Consider the following 27,778-nt stretch of genomic DNA (forward strand, 5'->3'; position numbering starts at 1 on the left):
TTGTGGTGGCAGTCAGTGAGTCAGTCAGGGAATTAGACAGGATTCAATGTTAGACCACTTAACATGCTTTATTTCAGCATTCAAAATAATTAAAAACATCTCAGTTTATTATACATATACAAAATAGGTACAGATCTGATTTTTTCCCCATGGGTGTGTCCTTCTAACTCACAAACTCTTTCTGATGCCTCTCCATCTGGGTGGTGATTAAAATCTCTGATTCTAATTTGTTGATGAGGAAAGTCACCTGTTCCACAAGAGAACAAGAAAATAAGTACAACAGATTCATGAATGAAGGGATGAAAAGTTGGAGTAGAAGCTGAATAGCAAAAAGAAAAGTTTTACTGCCACCATGATCAGACAGAAGAAGTTTGTCTCCTTCTGGGCACCAAGAATTAAAAGCTGTGGTTTCATTTTTAGCACCAAGAGGGCGCTGCCATGCCAGAATGTTTGTAACACTGCACAACAGTGGAGCCATACTGGATAGCCAACAGACCTCAAAGAAAAAAATAGCACCTTAAGTTTTAGTTCTGCTTCTGTTAAAAGTGTCAGTAAACCTCAACTACCCCACAGACCGCCACAATGAAAACAGGCTTCATTTCAAATACTCAGAGTCCTTTTAAAATGCTGGAATTTCTTTCATTTCTGAGGTAGCGATATTATCTTTTTCATAAAAGAGGTTTAAACTCATTTTTCTCTGCTGGTGTTTTTAATGCAATGGTTCTTAGGAAAAGAAAAAACAAAAACAAGATATCAATCACAAAACAAACAAATCACAACAGCAGTAAGAGGGGGATGTTGACCTTGCCAAGAGCAGGTGAAGCAGAGGAGGGCAGAACAACAAACACAAAGATGACTGTCAGTTTCACCGTTTATTCATCAACACCTGAAACGTGGTACAAACAATTGAATTCTGTCTGTTGTGACTGTCCGTTCATTCCTCAGAGCGCAGAGGTGTATAAAATACAAAAGTCAGTTTTGTATTTTTGTAAACTCCAGAGAGGCCTGGTTTGGCTAAAATAAGAGGGGAGGTTTTTTTTTTTTTTTACACTTTACAGAGGCATATATTATTTTCTTGTTGCCAGTGAAACAAAATGTCTTCTCTACAGGATCCTTGGTGTTGGTGATGGCAAAAAACAAGGGAAAAAAAGTAAAAACAAAAAAACCAAACAAAAATAGTGGTCCCAAACACAGCGATGCAGATGCCACCACACCGCCACTGTCTTGTTTTTGTTCAAGTGCAGTTTTAGGCAAAGTAGACCATTGGAAACAAAGGCCAAGTGGAGATGTGTCGATTCAGGAGTGAAGGGTCAGAATTTTCAGGCAAATGACATTGCAAGAATCTTTTGGTGGGGTTTCTTTTTTGGGGAGAGATGACTGCTAGAAAAAATAAAACACACACACACGCACGCACACAACAACACTTTCAAGTCCAGATTTCTCTTTTTACAAGAAACAGACAGGTCCAACTTCAAGGCCAAACTCTTGGTCTGGAGCACCAACGTCCATAGGAGCAATATCAATGATGGGGAGGCGAGATGTTTTTGTTGTCTTATAGTCAATGACTGTCTTGCCCCATGTTCCGGTGTGTGACTGTGGGAAGAGAGGGATAGATGATAATTACTTTTAAAATATTAAAATGACTCACTCAACAACCACCCCTGCATGTTTGACCAGCTGCTCTTCTTATTGAAGAACTAGAAATGAAAAGGAAAGTGTTTCTCACCGTGCATCCATCTTCCAGGACACTGTAGGTGAAACGGCTGTTGCCCTCAGCTCTGATCTCAATCTCATTGGAGCCCTGGAGAAGGAGGGACTTCTTGAGGTTGCCAGCAGCAGCATCCATGTAGGCAATGCTGTTCTTGCAATGATAGGTGATGTTCTGGGATGCCTCAGTAGACATGAGACGCAAGAAGGTCAGCTGAATGTTGACATCCTCTGGCAGAGAACCCTCGCTGCCGTAATCGAACTGGACAGGAAAGAGGAAAAAGAGTTACTGGCTAGATTTCCAAGTGGAAAGATTGAATTTGGTAAGAGAGGATAGAAAAGAGCTGGTAGAAAAAGTGGTACAGAAAATGCAGTTTGACGGAAGGTTAGGGGAAAGATCCAAAGAACAATTCAGGTTGTGAGGGAGAGTTCTTTGCAGCATAAGGTTTCACCTGGAAGCCGTCATTCATAGCCTCTCCGAACCAGACGTGCTTCTTCTCCTTGATGTTCTTGCTCATGTACCAGTTCTTCTTGGCAACCTCAGGCTGAGTTGGTGTTATGCAGGTCTCTCCGGTGTCCATGTTGCAGTAGACCTTGATGGCATCCTGAGTGCAGCCCTGGTCAGGGTCAATCCAGTACTCACCTGAACAACAGAAAAAAAGGGTCAGTTGCTATTATTTTTGGAGAGGAACTACAGTCAGCAACAAACAATTGGTATTCCATGCTTTTATAAATATGGACTCACCGCTCTTCCAGTCAGGGTGGCACATCTTAAGATCTCTGCAAGTTCTGGCAGGGTTCTTTCTGGTTCCGTCAGGGCTGCGGATCTGCTCAATCTGTTGACTAAGGCTCTTCAGGGTGCTGTCCACCTCCAGGTCGCGGTCACGGAGAACATTAGCGTCATCAGCACGGAACATGCGGAAGGGATCAGGGGCCTTCTCCTGGGTAATGAAACCAATTTCGAATCCACCACCGGGGGCACCAGGAGGTCCTGGGGGTCCTGGAGGTCCAGGAGGACCCTAACAAAGAAAGATGATTTGGTTAGTACATTAGTGATAAGTTCTGCTCATCCATCCATTATCTAAAGCGATGGGACAGGGTGTCTATCTCCAGTGGTCATCACGCGAGAGGCGGGCTACACCCCAGACGGGTCGCCAGTCTGTCACGGACAACACAGAGACAAACAGGACAAACAACCATGCACACACACACACACCTAAGGAGAATTTAGAGAGATCAATCAACCTAACAGTCTTGTTTTTGAAGCCGGAGTACCTGGAGAGAACCCAGCATGCACAGGGAGAACATGCTAACTCCATGCAGAAAGACCCCAGGCTGGGATTTGAACCAAGAACCTTCAGTGTTACCAACTGTGCTGCTGTGCAGCCCACTGGTAAGTGGAAGGAGGAAAAGAAATTGATAGGAGGACTTACAGAAGGTCCCATCTCTCCAGAACGTCCACGGGGTCCAGGAGGTCCAGTGGGTCCAGGAAGACCAGACATACCGTCCTTACCTGGAGCACCAGCAGATCCAGCAGGACCCTGAGAAAAGTACAGAGAATAATTAGGAAAATATAATTCTACAAATAAGTAGAGAAAATATTAAAAGGATAATAGTAATAAACTGCTGATAGTTGAATGATAACTTACTCTGGGTCCAGCAGGTCCAGAAGAACCAGCAGGCCCAGCTTCTCCAGAGGATCCCTAGGAGTTCATAGAAAAAAATGTGGCTTAGAGGCTGATTCTGTGATTATACATTATATATTTTAGCATAGAAAAATCAGTATACATGTACATACAGGTGGTCCAGGAGGTCCCTGTTGGCCAGTAAATCCTCTGTGTCCCTTCATGCCTCTCTCTCCAGCCTCTCCGGTCTCTCCCTTGTCTCCACGAGCTCCAGCAGGTCCCTGAAAAGATGGATGGAGATAATTAATTAATTTTACTTTTCTTTGTCCTCATATACTTAATTTCTTATTGGAGCAATTGTTCCTTACAGCAGGGCCACGAGGTCCAGCAGGGCCAGCAGAGCCAGCGGGGCCAGCAGACCCCTGAAACACAGAAACCTCAGTTTAACTTTGAGGCGAATGTCAAGACATGCCATCTTCATGCACGTGTTTTATATGAAAAAATTGAACAAATTGATAAGCATGGCGCAATTTTCACTCACAGTCTCTCCACGGTCACCAGACTTTCCAGCGGGTCCAACAGGTCCAGGGGCACCAGAGGGTCCGGGGGCACCAGGGGCTCCAGCAGCGCCACTCTCTCCACGGTCTCCCTACAACACAAACAGAAAATCAGATAATCTGGTTCTTTCTACCAACCAAGATAAAACAAGTGTTCCTCAGGACAGGAGTTATCAAACATTCTACAGCAACTAGATCCTTTGCTAGAAAGTTGTCCCATTACTTCTGACCCAAAGTCTGAAAATGGGGTTTCAGTTCTGTCTAATTTTGATTCTTTTTACCAGGCAAACAATCTGGTAGGCAGATTGTTCAGAAAGAAAAAAAGGTTCAAGGTCAATGACGCAATGGAAACTGGTGGGATTTCTCTGGGTTTTATCTAACTAGCATTATATGACAAACTGACTGTATCTCAACCTACTGTAATTACGATTAATTTAGGATTTATGTAATTAATTAATCTGAATTCAGATGTAATGAATCTGAATTAACCAAATTGACAGGAGTTGAATTAGGACTTGTATAACTGGATATGAACTCAATGACTGTTGTGTGCAGCTCAATCATTCAACACATGTCATGAACCTACCTTGGGTCCAGGAGCTCCATCTCGTCCAGATGGTCCTTCATTACCAGGGTTTCCCTGTGATGCAAACAAAGCAACTCAACTATCAGCAGAACACTGAACTTATGCATGTACTAGACCATGAAATGGCCCAGAGCACTCCAGTGACTGGGGGCCTTCATCCCACCTCACGTCCAGGTTCTCCAGGGGCACCAGCAAGACCAGGGGGTCCCATGGGTCCGGGAGGCCCACGCTCACCACCAGGGCCAGCAGATCCAGGCTTTCCAATTTCTCCCTGTTGAAGACACAATATGTAGACACGTCACTAAACAATTCACGTGTAGTTATTAAGATATATTTAGCTGCCTTTTGGAAGTTGCATAAAAAGATGCTTAGATTTATTGTTCTAGTTTTTTAAGATAAGGTAAATGGTTTGATTGTTTATGATGCAGGAATTTTAGAGTCAAGATCAATCTACTTACTGCAGGCCCAGGGAGACCAGGGAAACCTCTCTCTCCTCTCTGTCCAGGCAGACCAACAATGCCACGTGCTCCAGCAATACCTTGGGGTCCGGGCAGACCGGAAGCTCCCTGAAGGTCACAGCAAAAGGAAGAATAGAGGTAAAGGTTAGAAACAAGCAACATCAAGAGTGAACAAATTATTTATGCAGCTAAACATGTGGAGATTTGATGTTGTCACAATGAGTTATTTGTTTTCACCTGACGGTGACCTTGATTGTTTTGAAAGTCTGTTACAGAGAAGCTTACTTACAGCAGCACCATCTGAACCAGGGCTACCCTTCTCTCCAGGATTTCCTGGGGGTCCAGAAGCACCAATCTCACCAGGGCGACCAGCAGGTCCAGTCTCACCACGGTTTCCTTTGGGTCCCTCCTTGCCAGATGGTCCAGGAGGTCCAGGGGGACCAGAGTTTCCCTACATATTGGGGACAGGGGTCAATTGTAACGGTTCTGAAAAACCTGGACTTTTCATTATCAGAAACACAAAGTGAAAAAAAAAAGTTAAAACCTACAGCAGGGCCTGGAGGGCCAACTCTGCCAGCAGCTCCAGGGAAGCCTGTAGCACCCTAAGAAGAAAGATTGGTTAAATTAGCAAAGACTGAATCAAACCAGTGCACTTGAACAAGTCAACTAAAACTAATGCAAGGCTAAAAAGTAATTTACAGAAGAAGACAAGAGTAATGACTTACAGGAGGTCCAGCTGCTCCACGGGTTCCCTTAGGACCAGTGTTTCCAACAGGACCCTAAGAAAACACAACACAACCTCAATCAAAATGCAAGAGTCTTTAGAAGATAAATAATGCAAACCACAAATGAATGTGTCTCCAAACCTGAGGTCCGGGAGCACCAGTTGGTCCAGCAGCTCCTGGAGGTCCAACATCTCCCTTAGCACCATTATCTCCAGACTCTCCCTTAGCACCAGGTTGTCCATCAGCACCCTGAGATTGAACGGTGGTGATTTGAAAAATAAAAACGTTTTTAGAATAGTTTAGTGCAAATTTACAAAGTGGAAAAAAAGACGAAACTAATCAGCTAGTGCAAAAAACTTACAGGAGGTCCAGCAAATCCAGCAGGTCCAGGTGGTCCAGCTTCACCGCGCTCACCCTGTTACAGAGGAAGAATTATCAGTCAAGGTTTTGAGAATCCAGTGATTAGTTGGTACAAGTTGGGACAAGTTTTTGGGAGACAAACAGATTTTACTAACAGGTGCTCCGCGGGCTCCAGCAGGGCCGACAAGTCCAGGGGCACCATTCTCTCCCTTGTCACCAGGAGCACCAGCTGGTCCAGGAAGTCCAATTGGTCCAGTCAAACCACGGGGCCCATCTTTACCAGGTGCACCATCAGCACCCTTAGCTCCTTGGTCACCCTGGATTATTGGATGAAGAGGGTTTATCGGGTTTATCAATGCTAAATGTGTGAAAGTGTTTGCTGCAAATCACATCACAACAATTTCTGTATTAGTGCATTAACACCAATCAAACTATCATGACCTTCAGCGGGTGAAGAGCATAACTCTTTTGAGGTAAATGGAACAGTAAATGGATCATGTATATTAGGCAGAAAGTGAACATTATCTCTTCAAAATTGATGTGTTAGAAGCAGAAAAAATGAACAAATGTAAGGATTTGTTTGAGTGTGACAACAACTACAGCAGTGTGAGAAAGTATTTGTCCCTTTCTGACTTTGTTTCTTTTTTTAGATGTCTATCAAACTTCATTTTTTCCAAACATCAAACAAATGTAAAAAATAGTCACAAGCAAACACAACATGACCCTGTGTGAACAAGTCATCGCCCCCTAAACCTAATAACTGGTTGGGCAACCCTCAGCAGCAACAAGTGATAGAAAGCTTTTATGATAACTTGCATTGAGTCTTTTCCAGCTGTGGAGGAATTTTGGCCGACTCTTCTTTGCAGAATTGTCCTAAATCTGTCACAATGGGGGGTTTGGGTATGAATGGCCTTTTTAAAGTCATACCAAAGCATGGGAGACAATTAAGTTTAAGGTCAGGACTTTGATTAGGCCACTCCAAAGACTTCATCTGTTTTTTTTTCAGCCTTTCGAGTGTTTTGGATCATTGTCCTGCTGCAGAACCCAAGTTGACATTCGAACATTCTCCTTTGGGATGTTTTGGTAGACAACAGTCTGTGATAAATGGAAGCTGCTTCCAGGTCCTGAAGCATCAACACAGTGCCAGACCATCACACTACCTCTACCATATTTTACTGTTCGTATGATGTTCTTTTTCTGAAATACGGTGTTATTTTACACCAGATGTATTGGAACACACACCTTCCAAAGAGTTGGACTTTTGTCTAATCAGTCCACAGAATGATTTTCCAAAAGTCTCAGGATTATCAAGATGTTCTGGTAGAATTGAGATGAACCCTAAAGTTCTTTTTGCTGAGCAGTAGTTTTCATCTTGGAACTCTACCATGCAGACTATTTTTGCCCAGTGCCTTTTGTATGGTGGAGGCATGAACTCTGACCTTAACTGAGGCAAGTGAGGCCAGATGTTCTTCGGATGTTGTTGTGGGAACTTTTGTCACCTCTTGGATGAGGCGACGTTTTGCTCTTGTGGTAATTTTGATTGTCCTATTGGGAGCTTCATCACTGTTCTATGCTTTCTCCATGGGTGGATAATGGGTCTGTCTGGAGTACCAAAGCTTTAGAAATGTCTTTGCAACCCATTCCAGACTTATAGAGCTGAAATACTGTCCTTCTCATTTGTTTCTGAATGCCTTTGGATCTCTGCATGATGTCTAACTGTTGAGGATCTCTTGGTGTACTTCAATCAGGTCGTATTTAAGTGACATCTTGATAAAGAAGGTGCGGCAGTAACCAGTCCAGAGTGTGGCTACAAAAAGTGAACTCAGGTATGATAAACAGCATTATGTGCTGACAGAGGGGCAAACACTATTTTACACAAACCTATATTGGTTTCAATGTTTTTCTCCTATACTGACAAATCTCCTTTTAAAAATAATAAACATGCATTTTGTTTGCTTGTTATATTTGACTAATATTTAAAATGGTTAGATATTATGAAACATTGAAGTGTGTCAAACATTCAAAAAGTAGAAATCAGGAAGGAGCAAACATTGTTTCACATCACTCTATTTTGGGGATCCTGAGTTTCAGTGGTCAGTATCTATCAACATGGACTAAGGAAGGATTGCAGTGAACCAGTGAAGGACGTCTGATGCACTTCGCAAGCAAAACCTGGCCTATGTGGTCCAAGGGGCTTTTGAGCTACTGTACCTTCAACTACTGAAGATAACTTATTACTGGTTTTCAAAGAAAGATTTCACAACACAAACTGCACTGGAAGTTGTGACATATGGGACTACACAGTCAGGACCAGTCTGGGGCCTATGTTACCTGGTGGACATGTATTATACATGATGAAATGTGATTGCAAATATTGGGAGTTATGGATAAATACTGTTGTGATCACTCACTCTGTCTCCTCTCAGTCCTGGAAGACCAGCAGCTCCGCGCTCACCAGGCATTCCCTGCAGTCCAGGAGGACCAACAGCTCCGGGAGCACCAGGGGCTCCAGGTTCTCCCTTAAGAGGAATGTAATAAACAACAATGAAGCAACAATGCCTGATATTTTCTTGAACTTGATTTTGTTTAAACGTTCAAATTTATTAAGTGATTGCAAATCTATACCTTAGCACCATCACTACCAGGAGAACCGGGGGATCCACGGGTGCCAGCGGGGCCAATGGGACCGGGGGCACCACGCTCACCGGGGAATCCTCTGTCGCCCTGAGGGGAAAGGTGGTAGAAAGTTAGGTAAATGTCCAAATTAGATGGTGTGGCTCTTTTTGTAGAACACATTGGTCATAATAATCTGTTCTAACTATTGCTACCTCGCAAAAGTAATCTTTTAATATAACAGTTTTATTTAGAAACCAGTGTAAATCTATAAAGATGCTTTAACCCCCCAACCCTCTCCCTCTCCAACCACCAATACAGGATTCTCCTAGGAGTGTATCATCGGTAAAAGAAACAATGGTGAGTAAAAGCTGCTTACTCTGGATCCAGCAAGACCTGCAGCTCCTGGCTCACCAGGCATACCCTAGACAAAAAAGATAGCAATAAGGAGGAAGCACTTTCACTTAGGAAAATGTATTAAAGCTATTGCATAAATCAATGTGCACCTGCTCTCCGGGCTTGCCACTCTCACCAACGGCTCCCTGAGGTCCAGGAAGCCCCTGGAATCCAGGGGACCCAGAAGGTCCTGCCTCTCCTCTCTCACCAGCAGGACCCTGGGGATGCAGAGAAATACATTGTTGTAATTTTTTGTTATTTTTTTTATTCATGAAGAATTGGATGTTGGTGCAAAAGGTGGTGCAGAAGTGCATTACTTACGGAAGGACCTGGAGGACCTTGAGGACCAACTTCACCATCCTTTCCAGAAGCTCCCTGAAGACAAAGATGGCAGGTTTTCAAACAGACAGACACGGCCTCTCTGACTGGCCAGAAAGTGTTGTTAAAAATAAAAAAGGAGCAAAATATAGGCCTCTTACAGCAGCGCCAGTGGGTCCCATGACTCCTCTCTCACCAGGCTTTCCAGCCTCACCCTAGTCACAAAAAAATAAAAGAAGCAACACAGAGAACATATATTAGTGGAGCAGTCCTCAGAAGTTCAAAATCCATAACAATGAGTGTAACAACGATATGTTTCTTCTTTTTAGACCATACTCACAGCAGCTCCCTTTGGTCCAGGAAATCCCATGACTCCAGGCTGACCTCTTGCTCCACCAGGGCCAGGGGGTCCAGGACGTCCATCTTGTCCAGGGGCTCCCTATGGAGATGAAATAACTTTACTTTACTTTAAAGACAAAAAGTGGGTGGTGGTTTGATAAGAATAACAGTGCAGGACATAAACCTACAGAAGCTCCCAGTTTGCCGTCAGGTCCAGGGCTACCAGGGCTGCCGGTCATACCCTACAAAGCAAATGTTGGAAATCAGATGAGATGACAATGTGGTGAAAGACTGGTACAGTCATACTTGTACAGAGACTTATCTGTACCTTAGCTCCAGGGAGACCAGGCTCACCAGTACGACCAGGCTCACCGGTGGAACCTTTAGGTCCAACAAGACCAGGAGCACCACGCTCGCCAGGGGCACCCTACAATAGCAGGTAGAAGGAAGAATAGAGCAGAGAAAATTTGTTATTACTACCTGGAATTATTTCAGATTTAAAAAGGTTTCCTGTTGAGTTCTTCATTGTTTACTTACTTTGGGTCCAGCAGGGCCATCGGAACCAGGGAAACCACGGCCTCCAGGACCCCCCTATAGAGAGAATTTAAAACACAAACTTAGTCTGCTATGATTTCATTGAAGTCTTGCTTTAATAACTGATTAGACGACAATGAAAAAAACTTAAGTGATTGCTTTGGCTTTATGGTCACCTCTGGTGGAAGCAAAGATTGTAAAGGGCCTGTATATGTATAGCATTCTATCTCCTCTAGAGGAGCCGAAAGCATTTCACACTACAGTCGGTCATTCACCCATTCACACACTGATGGTAGTGAGCTGCTGGATAGTAGCCACAGCTGCTCTGCGACAGTCTGACAGAACCAGGCTGTCATCAACACCATTGGCCTGACTGACCAGCACCATCAAGTAAGACGGGTGAAGTGACTTTGTAGCTGAGACAGCTAGAGAGGAGATTCGAACTGGCAACCCACAGGTTACAGGACAAACTCCTACCTCCTAAATCACCATCGCCTTAAAGAGGCAATTCTTTTCTAAAACAGAAAATTCTGCTTTGTTGGTCCAGAGGATCCTACATGGGATTCTCCTCTTTGACATAGTCCAAACTCATCTTAAAATTGTTGGTAAAATGACAAATATTTAGAAGAAATGCATACACGCTCTCCAGGGGCTCCACGGGCACCTGCAGCACCGGGTTCTCCTCTGGATCCTCTTTTGCCCTCCTCACCAGCAGGTCCTGGGGGTCCCTGAACACCTGTAGCACCCTGTGAAAAACAAAAGACACAAATTAATTGGAATCAGAGATTAAGTACATGGAGTACAAGTCAAAAGTGTTACTCTGTGGATATCTCAGTGAACTTACAGCCTCTCCCTTTGCACCAGGCTCTCCCTTGAATCCTGGGGCACCAACTTCACCCTGAAAGACACGTTCAAATTTGAAGGAGATTTAGAAAAGAACAACAAATCAGAGTGTTTATTAGAAGATTTCTTTCTTTGTTGTTTCCCTGTGTTTACATTTCAAACACAAACACAGATTAATAGCAACACAAAGCAATAATATAATTATTTATTTTAGTAGGCACATAAATATATTTGATTTGTTTTGTTTTTTAGAGCTGTACTTACAGTATTACCCTTGGATCCAGGGGCACCAGCTGCACCCTGTGGTCCTGGAGGTCCACGTGGTCCAGGGAAACCAGGAGATCCAGCAACACCAGGGGCACCCTGCAGGGGGCAGCACACAGCCACAAAACACAGTCACATCCTCACGTCTGGTTTTTTCAACTTGACTTTAACGGTTGTTAAAACAGTAGAGCTACGGGAGCTTTTTAGGTCCCCTTGATGAATGTTTACAGCAAAAAAAAAAATGCATATATAGTTTATGTTTTTTGTTTTTAGAAATACACTTACAGGGCCTCCCTTAGCACCAGAGGCTCCATCAGCTCCAGGGTTTCCCTGAGGAGGAAAAAGAACAAATCCTTACTACTATAGTTAGAATAAGACAAAATACATTAAAAGTAACTTTTTTGTAATTTTGTTTTAAACAAGCACCAGAAGTTTTATTTTGCCTAAATTAGTTTGTACTGCTTAAAACCTTTTGATTATTCATTTTTAAACCTCTGTTGTAAAGTTAGAGCTTCAAACTTACAGAAGGTCCAGCTGGGCCAGCGGGTCCGGGGTTACCAGGTTCTCCACGAGCTCCAGCAGGGCCCTCAGGTCCACGTGCACCCTGTCCTCCAACATCACCCTGGGAGACAAAAAACCAAAACCAAGACTTAGTTGTAATAGTTGGATGTGAAAGCTTTGGTTGAAATCTAAAACATTAACATAAATATGCTTAATTAGGTAGACTCCCAAATGAAACACTAAACTGTTATTACCAGTGTGAAATAATGAATTTTCTTTTCTTTTTTTTTTTCTTTTACCTTGGGCCCGGGGCCACCTGGGAATCCCGGAGGTCCAGCAGGGCCAGTGGGACCCTGAAAGCAAACGAATGGGATTTCAGACAAAAATCAGGTCTTCTTTTCAGTTTTCTGTAATCATAGCTCAAACAATAAAGCTCCTCTAGTTTGGTAGATTTACTCAACATAGTAAAATATAAGCATTAAAGGTCCAGTGTGCAGAATGTAATGCCATCTTGTGGTCAGAAATGCACATGGCAATTAGTCCAATGCACCTCCCCCAATTAACTTCAAATTATAGCAAATAATTTGAAGGTACAAACTTGCTCGAAAAATAAGTTTGTCCCTTCTGGATTCCTGTTGAAGCATATCATCGCATAGAGTCAGCATAGAATGCCTACATTAAATTGTGATTGCAAATACAGAATATGAAGCTGCAATGTTAATGTAAATAGTGTATTTCACTAGTGTGTTTCAATATTATTTTCAGAACTTAGTCATAAAAAAAGCACTTCAACTCAACTATCAGAGAATCAAAGACATACCGGAGGTCCAGCAGCACCAGCAGCACCATCGTTACCACGGGCTCCCTGCAGGAGTCAGACGGACAGACAGACATAATTGGTTGGTGTATGACTCAGCAAATTATAGCTTAGACTGTGTATGCATGGACTTACAGCAGCTCCAGAAGGACCTGCGCGACCCCTCTCACCAGGCAGACCACGGGGCCCCTAAAGGAATACAATTCATTCAACATGCATTTAGTAGCAGTCAGTCAAAGGTTAAGGTGAAGTCCAGGTAGAATTATAATAAAAAGATTTTTTTCACTTGCCATAGCACCAGGAGTTCCATTCTCACCAGGGGCTCCAGCCTCTCCCTAAAATGAGGAAAGAGAGAGAGAGAGAGGAGAATGTGAAAGGACATCAACAGAACAATCAATCTTAATGCTAAAATAAATAATTACAAATAATGTAACTATCACAAATGAGTGTGCAGGTTAAGCAGAGTGCTACAGCTAATGGCTACTAACATAATGGCTAGTGGCTACTAATGGCTACTGCCTGTTGTATTCTTTAATCTCTTTTTTTGATTTGAACTATTAGTGAATGACCTGTTAGTAAACTTAATCCTTAGTCACCCTGAGTCAAATTTCAGTTTTGTCTTTCTTGGCACATATATTAAATAACATCTTTAAAGATGGTGCCTGAAAGTTGTGACGCTGCAAAACATTCCATTTTCAGATAAAGAAGGTCCACAGTATGGCCCATGTATTGTCAACTTAGCTAAGAACTGAAGTTTACAGAATGTAAAGATTATTTTACATTCCTTATAAAAACACGACTGTCGACCTGTTCAGGGTGTACCCTGCCTCTCGCCCGTTGACTTCTGGAGATAGGTACCAGCACCCCTTAAAACTCCACCAGGGGTAAGTGTAAAATAATGGATGGATGGATATAAAAATGCAAAAACTAGAAAGGCACATTATTAGGCTAAGTGTGGAGAGGACATCTCACTGCAAGTTTAATTTTCAATATTTTCATTTGCTGGTAGGAAAAGGCAAAGACTGACCAAATTGTTATGGAAAAAAAGATGTTTGAAAAAGTCATGTTTTTTAAACTCAGATATAACAATCCAATTGTAGCACCAATAAGGTAATTTCCAAAGAACTTTTTGTGAACATGAACATGCACCAAGTGACCAATTGAACGTGTCCTACCATTGGTCCAGGCACAGGCATAACAGGGGATTTCTCAGCATAATCACACATTTGTATTTCTCATTGTTTGTGTTTTTTAGTCAGTGTTACTTCAATTATGAATAACTACATATAAAATGATGCTTTGCTATGTTGTTTTGTTGGCAACAGAAAAATCAGTTCGGGGTTCTTCCTGTGCTCTGAGAGGCACAGTGCTGTAGCACCGCTCTGATGCAGTGGGACAGAGCGGTGCAAAGCAGGAGGAGAGGAACATCACAGGGTGCCAAATGTTTACACAAAATTGAGTTCAGGGGCACCAAATTCTGGATATTTAATTCATGTCAAATTCTATTTCTTTTATGCCTAAAGGATCTGATATATCGGCACGAAAGGGGCAGTATTATGTATGTTCCAGCCACATAGTGGCGTCTTATAGCACAATCAAGTAACTATGATACCTCCAGTTGTTATAAAAATGCTACATTTAACAAATATCATTCAAAAGAAATTTGACCTTGTATTTTAACACCTTGTTACTAGGTCTCCTTCTCTTGAAAAAATCCTGCTCTTTCTGAAACTCCACCTTTGGGAAGTCATCACAACATGGCTCCTCTGTTAACCCTTTCACAATGTTTTTACCAGCAGTTCACTGATAAGTAGCACATATAATGACAGATGTGAAGCTTCACAAGGTGTTTGCTAATTGCTGCTGGCTAGTCTGAAGGAGCTGAGTGGAGAAGTCGCTGGGGAGGCAGAAGCTCCGAGGAAGAACAGCACCTCGATAACAGAAGGAGCTGTCCCTCAGTCCCCCCATGGCATTTTGCACAGCTGAATGGTTGCCACGGGAGATTAAAAGATTTCTCCAACACGCATGAAATAATAAGGCAACTCTTCGGGTATGTCTTTGATGAGGGAATAACATAAAATGTAAAGCCCAAAAAAGTATATTTTACATAATACTGCCTCTTTAACATTGATTTTGGTCATTTTTTAACATATTGGTATCAGTCCCATAAGTGAAACTTGGCTGATATTAACATCCAGCACTTATGTTTATCTTGTTGTTTGTGTTTTGGAGGGGTTGGCCATGTGTTTGTTTGGGCATGAGACAGTGATAGTACTGCAGCACATCGTGGTCAGTTCTTTTCCTTGTGTCAAAGGGAAATATGTTGACAAACATTGATTATCACAATTATGACAGCAATATTAATATCACATATGATAACTGGCCAAATGTTTCTATCTATGCATCTCCAGTAATCACTCTAGTGAGCCTTAATAAAATATGTAACAACCCATTTAAAAGCCATTCTATTACTGAGATCAGCTAGGCAGGTTGTCCTTTTATATCTGCTGGAATTTCTGGAAATTAAATGACCAACTATCGTTCAACTATACTCACTATTTTGTTATATTGACTCTGTTTCCCACTTAAGCTACCCATGCATTGCTACAATTTATGTTAACATTTATTGAAATGAAACTTTGGACATCAAGTGAAAGAATGAGATAGTGGAAACATTTAGTCACCTTGGGTCCAGCAGGGCCAGTGTCTCCTTTAGCACCATCCAGACCGCTGAATCCCTGAAGGCCAAGAGAGAAACATAAAGATGAAGTTCCTCTTCATGAGATTTTCTCAGCTTTGGATGAATGGGATGATACAAAATGGCTTTAGCTCACTCTGTGACCCTTGATTCCGGGAAGTCCGGGGGTTCCTGGGAAACCACGAGCACCCTGGGGAAAAAAGAAAAGAAAACAAGGGACAGTTTAAGTTAAACTCTGCTGTGCTCTTGGTTTAGATTTACACATGTTTACTCAAAAACATGTTTGATCAGTGAAGTACCTGTGGACCAGAAGGTCCCCGCTCACCACCACGACCAGGTTTGCCAGCCTCACCCTGTCGACATACAAAATTAAGATATAATTACAAATCCACTTTAATCACTATGCTTTGATTCAAAGTGATGTTTCCTCAGGAACTGAAAAATACAAGCTGACCACTTACATCCTCTCCGTTCTTTCCTGGAGGTCCTGCAGGTCCGCGTGGCCCCATGGGACCCTGATTAAAAGATAAAGAGAGTTATGTGGGCTGTGGACGAGTTAGGTGAAAAGGTGTGTGTATTTTCAACACTCACAGAGGCTCCAGCCTCTCCAGGCTCACCAGGATGGCCATTGGGTCCTGGAGGTCCCTGTAGGAGGAGACAGAACCTCAAATATCATCACAACTGAACTGACCATTTTTTCTTTGATTCTGAATCTGAATTCTACAGGTTATAAAAAATTACACTTCTTGTATAACAAAATAATCCTGAATAACTTCAGCTGCTCTGACACCATAGATGGCCATGGGTTTCTTGAATTGGTATCAGAAAGTGATCCACAGGCTTAAAATGACAGATTAAAAATTTCGCTTCAAACTGACCATAATTCTGTTGAAGTTAAAACAGGAAATCTGACAACCCTAATAATTCAAGGGTTAAACTGAATCCATTATTACTACAGAATTCTTTAAGTGAAATACCTAACAAGTATATTCGGGAAACAGTGAACTGAGTACTATAGTATGCTTAAGAACATATATTAAAATTCACAAATTTCCAGGCTGAATTTGCTAGATTAAGCTGAGACTAGATACATGTGGTTTATGGGACAAGTTGTTAAATTTAGAAACAGCTCAATGCAGTCAGGCAATCGGTGTTAACATTACAATCATGTCACTGGAAGGAAGAAAATGATCCACTTACACTTTGACCTGGAGCTCCAGTAGGTCCACGGGGTCCCATTGGGCCCTGTTAGTCAAACATGGGCATAAGTCAGAAACAGCACCATCTTAAATCACAGGAAAATAATAGACATGTAGAAGGGTGAACATGCCCTACCATTGGTCCAGGCACAGGCATGGCAGGGGATTTCTCATCATAACCACCAGACATCTGAGGGGAGAAGTTCTGAAGCACAAAAAGAAAACAGACATGTCCTTCAAGAGACATTTACCAAGCAATCACATATTACATACATTGAGCAAGGGTTATGTTTAACAGGAACTTTCAAAGAGCCTTAAAACAACACCAAGACCTGCCCTTAATGTAACCCTTTGGTGAGATTTACTTTCTATGATATGAAAGCTTTAGTTTAAAAATTTTTATGATATTTTTGTTATTTCAGAACAGCTAAAAGTAAAAAAATAATATAAACCTGGACAACAGGTTAGTCCAAGTCTAGTTAGTCACCATTAAGTGTCCTGTTAACTTTACTTTTCAAACAAGATCAGGTATTAGCTGTTAGCTTAGCTCAGTATGATTTTTATATTAAAAGAATGTTTGAGGTTAATAAAAATGAATACGGTAGATGTTATCAGATGCTAAGCATGTCAAACATTAGGACTCAAAAATAAAGTGGAAATTATTTTTAAGTTTACATAAGTAAACTAAAAAATATTTTTGCAAAACCCATCAACTGTGTGAGGCAAATGTAAAGTTAAAAATTGGCTCCAAACAAATAACATGTACCAATAGATTTATTAGGGGAATTATAAGTTGCAGAAATTTTATATTAGCTGTAGGATATTATCTCAGAATTTTACATAAAATTCAAAGGTTTGTTGACTTGATATGGCCCTTGAGAATCAAATTTGAATTTAAAGTCAGATTGTGAAACTGATGTAGCAACTCACAGATTGCTGTTGATTTGTATTATCTTATTTGTAATAATAATAATAATAATAATAATAATAATAATAATAATAATAATAATAACATTGGTTGTAAAAATTCAAGTATCTTCTCATCCTTTCCTGGCATGCTATTTTCTCACAGGTGCATCATCCAACCTTTTGACCCAAGATCAAAACTAATGAGATTTGAGTCTGAAAATCTCATTAGTTCAATTTTATGATAGACCACAAAGCTGAAAATATGCCCAAGTTTTACCAAGAAAATTATATTTTCTGCAATTTTAGGCTTTTATTTATATATTTTGAAAATATGGCATCAAGATCAATTGGATGTGAAGATATAATTTTTGCTGTGGTAAAAGCAAATTAGTAATTTATGTTTTCTGATATCAGCAGGTCCACTCAAACATTTCATGTGGGCTTGTTCCTCCAACCCTGATTGGCTCTTTACAATCTGAACCCAAACTTAGCCAAGTACAGAAATTTACACAAAAAAATAACAACTTACTCCACCAAGACCAGGGGGTCCGGGAGGGCCGGGAGGTCCTGGCATACCAGGGTGGCCATCCAGGCCATCTCTACCAGGGGGGCCAGGAGGGCCCTAAAGGAAATTAAAGAAATGTCAAACATCGGGACATGTGTGTCACTTAAAAGCCATCATTACAAAGACAACCTGAATACTCCTTATTTTAAATATGTTTAGTATTGGATATTTGATTGTATTGTGTAATCTGGTGTCCTTTATAATCACAGAGAACTTCCTAAAATTGGACTTCTCAACGCTAATGACCGTGAAACCGGGCACAAAAAGATAAGCTGTGGTCAATGTGACATCACCATACAGGAAGTGGATATGCTGACTCTGCATGAGAATTCTAAAATTTCACTTAAGGAGTGTGTTGCACATAACCTATTAATGATCCACATCAAAGAGTAATGGATGACAACTTCAGCTAAATGAATAATATTTGAAGATGTTTTAGATTGCCCATTATGCTAATTCAGATTAAGCTTCTTTCAGACCCAGCATGCCTAGCTGCTTAGCCAGGATAAAGCTAGTTGGGTTGTTAGCTGCATCAAATTGAATAAAATGGACGAATGCGATTTGCTTTATGGTTTTAAAAGTCATAATGTTTTATGCATGAAATAAGTTTTGATGAAGTAACAATTGAAACAAAAACAAAAAGCAACTTCTTATTCTTAGCATTCTTAAAAACAAGATCAAAGTAAAAATTACCTCAAGATTTTTTCTTGACAAAAACACAAACACCTCATGTACTGATACTTTTGTTTACCCAACTACTAATGTTTTCATCAAGCAGGTCATTTGTTTTCTACTAGCAATGCTAGAATCAAGGGAAGATAGCTCCATGTGGTAAAAATGCACTCACAGCTTTTAGTTCATGTTTTAGCAGGCATGTTATAAATGTAATGATATTTTACCACTTCTTACATCACAAAAAGAAGCTACAACCACCAAGTGACTAATACTCTTGCTAAATGCTCCTACATTTTTAAATCTTACTTCCTCATCCACAGAAAATAGAAAAGATGTAATTCTGCTGCTTTGTTGATAAGACCCGTTTAACTCCAGCAAAAACACACAGGACTCTGGTCACAGTGCCAAAACTTCTTCACACTAATAAAATTTAACAAAACTGGAAGCACATCCACAGAAGAATAAAATGTGAATATACCCGCTCTCCCTTGGGTCCACTGTCTCCCTTGGGTCCCTGTAGGCAAAAACATCAAAAATAGTCTTCATGTAAAGATAAAGGTACTGATATAATCACATTAACAGTCATGTACTGATTACTATTATACTACACATCATTGATCTGTACAAATAATATGAATAGAATGATATGAATATTAATGTTCACTTTATTATTAGTATACCTACTAATCATCGCACTTCAGTCCAGTTTATGACCACTTTCGTTCAATAAAAGCAGTTCACAACAGAAGGATTTTCATGGCACCTAGTAGACTAAACAAATAACTAAAAATGCCAACAAGTTCTGAATGTAAAGAAATTTTTATTTACCTCAACCTGAGCAGATTGGTAGCCTGTAAAGGAGAAACACACAATTTCAAACTTGTAGAAAAAAAATAAAATAAAAAATAGATGTGTTGCAGAAAATATAAAGATGTAAAGATAAGGTGGGCGTTAAAGGTAAACCTTTTTTCTTCATGTTTTGTGCTTTGTTTGTTTTTAATATATTTTCATATTTATGACTTCTGGAATGATATGATACAGAAAATAATAGAATCAAAGTTATGAAAAAGTAACCCAGAAGATATACAAGTGAAATACCGTCATCAGGGCAGATGGGGCAGCACTCGCCCTGGGGGACGATGGGATTGAGGCAGTCAATTGGGTCTTGGCATAGAACCTCATCACACAGCACAGTTCCGCTGTCACACACACAGATTTGACATGGCTCTGGTTTCCACACGTCCCGGTCCGCAAACACCTGACCTTCAAGGGTGCAGCTGGCACCTGTGCCTGAGGGGGGCAACAGAGAGAGGGGGATGTCAAATAGACATGCATATGCGGGAGCAACAAAACAGAAAATGTAAAGTAAAAAATATGGTTGTGAATGAATAGAAAATTACATTAAAATACAAAATGTAAACTAAATACTCTGGAATATTAATTTTTATATCTAGATTCCATTAGAATTGCTTGAATTTGTATATAATGAGGCATCTGACCTGACAACACCTTAAATTCTAGTTTTCTCTATCCTTTTATGTAAATGTTTCTAATATTAGCAAAAATATATATTGTTATTTTGTATAAATTCAGTGCTTAGCAGCGGCTCTGACAATGTTCTGTGTGGAACTGAAACAGACCCGGGTTAGGGGTGACTGAGAGGACACAGTCTGCCTGCAGATGTAGAGCAAAAATTAAAAACCTTCAAATAAATTTTTATCTTCACTGAAATGCGAGTTAGCGTCCCATCTTAGTGGTGGGAATCTAACTTCTTAGCACAATGTTAACCCTGAATGCACTTTTTGAGTGAATATAAATCTTGTGTCGTGCCAAAGTTCTGAGCTCAGAGGGAGAAAAACAGCAATGCTGTAGATGGCTGGTTTGGCAGCAGCTGCTGGAAACTCTACACATGTGTTTGCAATTAAAGGAACGCAGACAAAAAAAGAGTGGAAAGAAAGTGAAGAAAACGAGGAGGCGGGTGTGAGAGGGGGGTGGACGTGGCAGCCAGATGTTACTGCAGTCACAGAGAGGAGCCTCTGGATGTCGCTGTGAGATCGCTCTTAGTGTCAAAATACATCTGCTTCAAAAAGGCTGCTGAATCCTTTCCAGATAAAAGGAACATCTGGAAAAACTGAATATCAACTCCATAGTTGCGGTCCCCAGAGTTGATTTGGTTTTCTTTGTCTTGTCAGAAGATTCAATTTCTTACAGTCCTTCATGATGCCTTTTCAATATCAAAACAGCTGTAGATTTTTGCAGATGGAAGATGTTTATATCTAGTCATGGGCAAGATTGAACCTGTTTCTCACCTCTTGATTTTCCTTTGGGAATATTCTCATTATGTTGGCTGCAGTTCACCTGTCTGACTTAAAAGCTGGCCTCAGGCTGTGACTAACACTGCCACATCAATCAGGTCTCAGACAGATTTCACATCTCTGACGCATCTAACGGAAGTCGAGCAGCAAATTTAAAGCTGGTAAAAGGAGATAAATTAAAAAACGTTATTTGTGTCTTACAAATATTCACTTTTGAAGGCCCGGTAAATGTTATCTGTGCGATGGGATTTCTTCTTTAAAAAGCATGGCCTGGAGAAAAGTCTGCAAAAAACTTGCAGCAACTTGCTCTGCATGCATGCTGGGAACATGGAGGGGAAGAGAGTGCTACACTAGAACAAAGAGAAGGAGAGAGGGAGGCCTTCCTGGGATGCCCAATGGATTACGTACACCCTGTTCTGTCTATCTCAGAAGACAACAAACTTTCAATGATCTAATGTCTAAATCATTTTGTTTTCTCCTCTTCTCTTCCTAAGATCTCAGCAGCCGTCCAGTCATGAAGACAAAATCCATCCTTTTTTTTAAAAAAAGGGAGAAAAGCGTTGAGAACCTCCGACAAACTGATGAAACTTACGGTCGTCCTCGCCCTGCGCCCTGGCCAGGAGCACCGTGGCGCTGAGCAGCAGCACCAGCCGCAAATCCACAAAGCTGAACATGTCTAGATGCCACCAGACATGTAGACTCTTTGAGGCAAGAGAGGAAAAAAAAGTTGGGGATGTTTTCTCTTTCTGCTACACTCCACTCATACAGGGGTGTTTGGGGTAGGATCCGTGCGTCTGTCCAAAGTCCTCCTGACCCCAGCAGAAAACTCCCTACTGCCTGCACTCATTTTCCAGCAGAGCTTTTATATGGGAGCCCAAAGAACTGGGAGGTACTGGGTCTGGACCGACTAAGGGGGGACGCACCCTCATTACCCTGCTGCTGCTCACGTTTAGGGAAGACAAGAAAGGACACCTCCTTCAAAGGAAAAAAAAAGAGACAGAGGGAAAAAACAGCAGGTCCCTCCTTCCATAATTGCAGAGCCTGTCTGGGTCTGAAGAAAGGGGGGGCTCTGAGAAAGGGAGTAACTTGAGCCATATGAGCGTTGGAGGGTCGGAGGTGGATTTTCATCTTCAGCAACCCGGCATTTTATCCAGAGTTCTGTTCGGTTATGGTCTACTTCTTGATTCCTTCAGATTTCTCACATTTTTTCAGATTGGTTTGCCTTGAAGGTCCAGAGGTGAAACCCCAATATGAGAGTGGTTTCCCCTTTCATTGTGTTAACATGACCTACACATGTTAACACAGTGAATGTTTTCATCCAAAACATGTTTGGATGAAAATGTAGGAGTTAGTCTCTGTTTCTGTTCCTAATCCTTTAAAAATGTATCAGGGGGAACTTCATTACCTGCATTCTCTGTGGAACCATCAGGTTCCACTTCTTATACAAAACTACTCATACAGTACGTGTTTGATGTGCAATAGAAACCATCCATCCATCCATCCATCCATCCATCCATCCATCCATCCATCCATCCATCCATCCATCCATCCATCCATCCATCCATCCATCCATCCATCCAACCAACCAACCAACCAACCAACCAACCAACCAACCAACCAACCAACCAACCAACCAAACCGGATCCCCTGAGCACCTTGGCTGCGCATAGAAATTCTGTCCGTAAAAGTTATGAACAGAATAAGTGGCAAAAGGCAACCTTGGTGGAGTCTAACTCTCACCAAAAACGAAGCCAACTTACTGCTGGGAATGCAGACCAAGGTCTTAATAAGCATTGTCTCCAATATGAAATGAAAAGGACCCTCCTCTCCAGAGCCCCTGAATAGACCTTACCAGCAAGGCTTAAATGTGATCCCCTCTAGCTGGAACACTCTGCAGTTCCTCTTTTAGGGGGACCGTCACCCAGTCTGATAATCTAGGGAAAATGCCTCCGATGTCCATGCGATATTGCAGAGTTGCGTCAACCAATACAACTCTCCAACATCCAATGCCTTGAAGAACTCCAGGCAAATCTCTACCACCTCTATGATCTCAACACCAGAGATTGGAGAGCCCATCCCAAAGTACCCAGGCTGGGCTTCCTCAGGTCTTAATATGCCTGAGGAAGCCCATTGAGGCCACTTGAGGAGGTCTTCGAAGAGCCTTTCATATGACACAAATATGCAGCCTGTCTTTGTCAGTTCTATAGCTTGACCAAAGGACAACACACTATGTCTTGGAATCTCTGAAAATATTTACAGTGGACTCCAGCCTATTTGCTATTCAGTTTCAGTATGCAGATTTTTCTGTGGAATGTATCTCCAAATTATTGCCAGTTAATTATTGCCATTTATTTTCTTGGTGCTGACTGGCTGTACCTAACCTTTTTGTGGGTGGTTGTGGTCCGTTGTCTCTCAAACTCTACAAATACTGAGAGTCCACTCTATTTGCAACAGTATACTGAACTTAATGGAACAGTTAAAATGTATTAAAGTTCAGCAATATCTAGGGTTATTTAAAACATTACGTTTTAACGAAATATATCACATATTTTTTATATAGAAAAGTCCAAAGCCAGAACTTTGTATTGTGTTTCTAGTATGCTTGTAAATTTGAAACACAAGCAACAGCAAAGGACAAGAAAGTTGCTTCTCTTGGACCACTGGGGGTTCATCTTTGCTTCAACAAACAGGCTGATGGAACTGTGAAAAATATTGTTGTGTGCAACTTATCGGTATATACAACAGCACCAATAAGTTGCACAGATGCTAAATATGCACTGATATGCACTGCTAAAGTCAGCGTCCACAGTCCACATTTCTAAGGAAGAATTTTTTCAAATAAGTTCCATAAATGATCAGCGGTTCCTGAAACTTTGGACACCTGAATGGATATAACAGAACTTTATACCAGTTGGATGGTTTAAGAATCTAAATAGCAGATTAAAAACAGTAAGTATAATTATTTTTGAGCTCATATCTATATTTACTCAATAATTTAGCAACAAAAAGGACCTTTGAATTGAAAATGTTGCTTATTTTACTGACACATGGTTTTTTATTAAAATGCAATTTCATCGTGATAAATTTTTAACAGACCCTGCAATTTTTAAGTCCATTCACTAGGAAAAATCCAACACTGATGGTCTTCATTAATGGAGTGATGGTTTCAAGGACTGCAAACTGCATTTTAAAGAATCTCTGTTCAGTGTGGAGTTATCCATTTTATGTTTGTTCAACCTTTGAATTAGATGTGCACTTGTGATTAGCTAAAAACCAAGAAGTGGTACTCTGGTTTAGTGGTCTTAGAAGGTTTTGATGCATATACCAACCCAAGTGAAAAAAAAAAAAACTTTAGTATATATAGAGGGTGATGTTTATTGTCTTGCTCACATTGCTTCAAACTTGTTTTTGTCTTCTATTGTTTTATGTGTCATTCTGTCTCTCCTTTTCTGCTGGGTTCCATTTAATGCTTTGAAGCAGTGGTTTCAGTCGCTATTCCTCAAGGATCAGACTACTGTAACTTTTAGAGAGACATCTAAAAGTTGCAGTAGTCTGATCCTGGACTGCATGCTAGTTAGGAACTTTAGAAATTTATTTCAAATGTGAAAGACAAGTGACACATCTGAAAGCTGCACAACACCGGCCATAGGGGAATGCAGTTTGAGACCACTGCTTTAAATGTTTGGGGATTTTTAACTAAGTTTGTCAGCTAGTAATAGATGCAGTCTTTCTTAGTCTATGCCATTAAAATACCTAACAGCAACTCAAGAACCGCTCCCTGCCCTTTTTCAAAATAAGTCACGAACATCAATATTGAACATCCATTTATATTGACATGCATCATGGATGGCGTAGATAAAAGTAGGCTACATGATACACCACACTTCACATTTGCTATTAAAATCTGTCCTGAATCATCAAATATAAGTTATCTACTTTATTGTCAAACTATGGATAGGGTTAATCATGCAGCTTAACATACCAACATAAGTAAACATAAGTAAATGAGGATTAATAATTAGCACATTTTAGTGTCACTGTCAGCACAAACTTAGTGGTTATTTCAATCAGCTAAACAACCCAAGATTCAGTGGCTCAATACACGTTTTTGTAATTTAAAACTAGGTTACAAGGAGTTTTCAAAAAGTCTTCACTCAAAATCTTCTATCTGTAGGATATACGTATCTTCTGATTTAATACTTCTGTTTTTTTAAAAACCGGGAGATGTTTGAGAACAAACAGCCTAGTTGGCTAGATAATTTCCATTATGTGTATTAATGCTAATTAAGGTACATTCTGTGTACCACTAAAATACTTACATTTGTAAGTATGTTTGAAATACTTACTATATTTATAGTATTAAGTGTACTACATATAAATATATAGGAAATATAGTAACAGCATGCTTGTACGAATTTTGACATTATAAATTCGTACAATTTATAATGTTACACAATAAACACACTGAAATATAATTGTACCACAATACACTTTTAAGAAATATATTAAATAAAAGTATACTTTAAGTGAACAAAATATGTATTTGCTCAAGTGTACCAATGAAATGATATGCTTTTAAAAATATTTTGTGTACATTTTAAAAAATATGCTCAAAATAGTATTTTTAAAATTCCCTTAAAGCTTACTTTAAAGGTAAACTATTAAATATACAGAAATTTCACTGTTTAAATTATATCTCAGTATATACTTTAAGCTGATGAAGTATGCTTTTTTAGGTGCCTTAGTAATCAATTAATCAATAGTAAACTATTTTGTTAAAATGGCAAAGAATATTTTTTTTTTTTACAATCCTTATCGTGGAACTTAATGTAATGTTGTTTAACAAAGAAGTAAATAATGTGTTCATGCCTCAAAACAAACGTCGACAGTTTAGTGACAGAGGTTGTACAACAAAAACAATACTTGTCCTTAACACTAAATGTAGGAAGTATCTTCAGTTTTACATCTCTCCGAATATGATCTGTTGTCTCCAGTTTTTTAACTAAAACACAGAAGCTAATTTTACCCAATCCATTTTCAGATGTGTGATGTAAGATCTATCTATTAGTGAATGGCATTAGCTCCAGTTCACACTCCAGACCAGATGGTGGTGGTAATGCACACTTTTCAAAAAACTTTCGGTTCTTTGAAAAGTGCCATAAAAACAAGATGGCACTTTTCCCGGCATCATCGTGAGCTGTAGAGGAGAAGAGATGCTGTTCAAATTCGCCATTTTTACTCAGATAATATTGCCTTAAAAGTATAGAGAGCCTTGATAATAGTTAGTAGTTTTGGTAAATTCAAGCTGGTTACGTCCTAGTCAGAGGCTAATTACCTTTATTTAATTATAAACAGTAAATGGACTGAACTTATATAACACTTTTCCAGTCATTTTGACCACTCAAAGTGCTTTACACTAGAGTCACATTCATCCATACACACTCACATTTATACACAAATTTGCAGATCAATAGGAGATTTGTGTTTCAAACAATAAGTGCTTAATGAACATGATTTGATTGAAAAGTAATTGGACAGAATTTATTCCCCTTAAAATGTATGAAACATTTCTGTTTCATACATTTTATTTGTTGTTAGCTTTCAGGGCCCTGAGATGGACTGGTGACCTGTCCAGGGTGAATCCCGCCTCTCATCTGATGACTGCTGGACATGGGCACCACCAGCCCCCCTCACCATCCTTCAAGGCTCAGCGTGTTCAGATCATGGATGGAAAGATTTTAAGGTAGTTTGTCTCCTTTAAGTCCACACTTCAGCTTCATAATTAATGCCAACATCAACTGATTTTATGATATTGCTGACTATTTTTTCTACTTCTGACATAAACAGGCAAAGAAGTCACCTAGAAATGTTTTTTCACTCCAGGCATTCAGTCCCAATCATCATCTGTTCTGATGATGCCACATACATAGAGAGTCCACAACATCTTAAAATTATAAGTCAAATGTTTTTCTTTGCCAGTTTTCTGTACTCTTTAAAATACAAGAGCTTTCTCCGTTTAATTCCTCTATTGTTCTTTTTTGTAGGTTTCTGTAAAATGCGATGGATGGGAATGTTCTGTCATTGATCCTCACTGTTCTTAGGAAGGAGAAATGTCAGTTTGTCTGCAGTAAAACTGAAATACTGTGGCATTGAATTAAAGCAATACTCTGTGCTTGGTGAAATATTTTTCACATTTCTCTAAAGTGTACTTATTTTATTATGGTGCTAATTTTCATAAGCATGTTATCTGTAAACGTTTACTATATTAATGTCTACAATTCTCTGATAGCATATTGGCAATTTACTCTTGAAAAATGTGAATATATTGAATACACATTGTATTTGTTTCTTCCGGAAATGTGTTGCAATTGATCCTTCTGTGTTCTGGTAGCCTGATGTGTTTGCAGTACTATAATGGGTATGAAGCATGTAATGTACAAAGTGGCAAAGAAGAATAATGAAAGACATTGATAAGTAACTAAAATGTGTACTTCATTAGCAATTATAGTAAACCAAAAGTGTAATTGGCACATACTGTGATCACAGTACTAATATATAAAATATGTAATGCTTATATACTGAAAATACATATATCATCATATATCATAAATGTAATTCAAAGGTGGTCGCTGCAAACTCTGGCATTGTTAGCTTCTGCACCTCCTTTTTTTAACCGTAGATTATTGGTCCACCTATCTCCTCTTTTTTCGGCAAGTTTTTAAAAAGTAACTCTGTTGTAATCAACTACCTTGAAAACATAAAAATAATGTTTAT

At 40.1% G+C, this 27,778-nt stretch overlaps 1 protein-coding gene and 1 long non-coding RNA gene across 3 annotated transcripts; one reads left to right on the plus strand and one right to left on the minus strand.

Annotated features, from left to right (window-relative positions):
- Window positions 1–47: 47 nt before the first annotated feature.
- Window positions 48–21,849, minus strand: col1a1a (collagen, type I, alpha 1a). Of its 2 annotated transcripts, XM_032586713.1 has the most exons (49): window positions 21,597–21,849; window positions 19,788–19,979; window positions 19,518–19,540; window positions 19,168–19,203; window positions 17,979–18,071; window positions 16,677–16,745; window positions 16,542–16,586; window positions 15,933–15,986; window positions 15,803–15,856; window positions 15,641–15,694; window positions 15,478–15,531; window positions 15,328–15,381; window positions 12,934–12,978; window positions 12,779–12,832; window positions 12,647–12,691; window positions 12,126–12,179; window positions 11,849–11,947; window positions 11,611–11,655; window positions 11,326–11,424; window positions 11,063–11,116; window positions 10,857–10,964; window positions 10,222–10,275; window positions 10,013–10,111; window positions 9,873–9,926; window positions 9,686–9,784; window positions 9,507–9,560; window positions 9,349–9,402; window positions 9,138–9,245; window positions 9,011–9,055; window positions 8,644–8,742; window positions 8,430–8,537; window positions 6,174–6,335; window positions 6,020–6,073; window positions 5,800–5,907; window positions 5,659–5,712; window positions 5,482–5,535; window positions 5,223–5,384; window positions 4,934–5,041; window positions 4,639–4,746; window positions 4,476–4,529; window positions 3,874–3,981; window positions 3,701–3,754; window positions 3,506–3,613; window positions 3,357–3,410; window positions 3,141–3,248; window positions 2,453–2,726; window positions 2,160–2,350; window positions 1,727–1,969; window positions 48–1,593 (listed from the first exon to the last, which is right to left on the minus strand). In XM_032586713.1, exons 1-49 carry the CDS (start codon window positions 21,676–21,678, stop codon window positions 1,447–1,449), a joined length of 4,338 nt encoding a protein of 1,445 aa, XP_032442604.1. In that variant the 5' UTR covers window positions 21,679–21,849; the 3' UTR covers window positions 48–1,446. The 2 variants fall into 2 exon arrangements, with proteins under 2 accessions (XP_032442604.1, XP_032442605.1); XM_032586714.1 differs by lacking the exons at window positions 5,659–5,712; window positions 5,800–5,907.
- LOC116735098 (uncharacterized) lies at window positions 14,429–27,271 on the plus strand. Its single transcript, XR_004342329.1, has 3 exons — window positions 14,429–14,441; window positions 24,614–24,617; window positions 26,603–27,271. It is a non-coding gene; the product is annotated as an uncharacterized LOC116735098 (long non-coding RNA).
- Window positions 27,272–27,778: the final 507 nt, after the last annotated feature.

This window comes from Xiphophorus hellerii, chromosome 16, assembly GCF_003331165.1.
Source record: "Xiphophorus hellerii strain 12219 chromosome 16, Xiphophorus_hellerii-4.1, whole genome shotgun sequence".
Taxonomy (NCBI): Eukaryota; Metazoa; Chordata; class Actinopteri; order Cyprinodontiformes; family Poeciliidae; genus Xiphophorus; species Xiphophorus hellerii.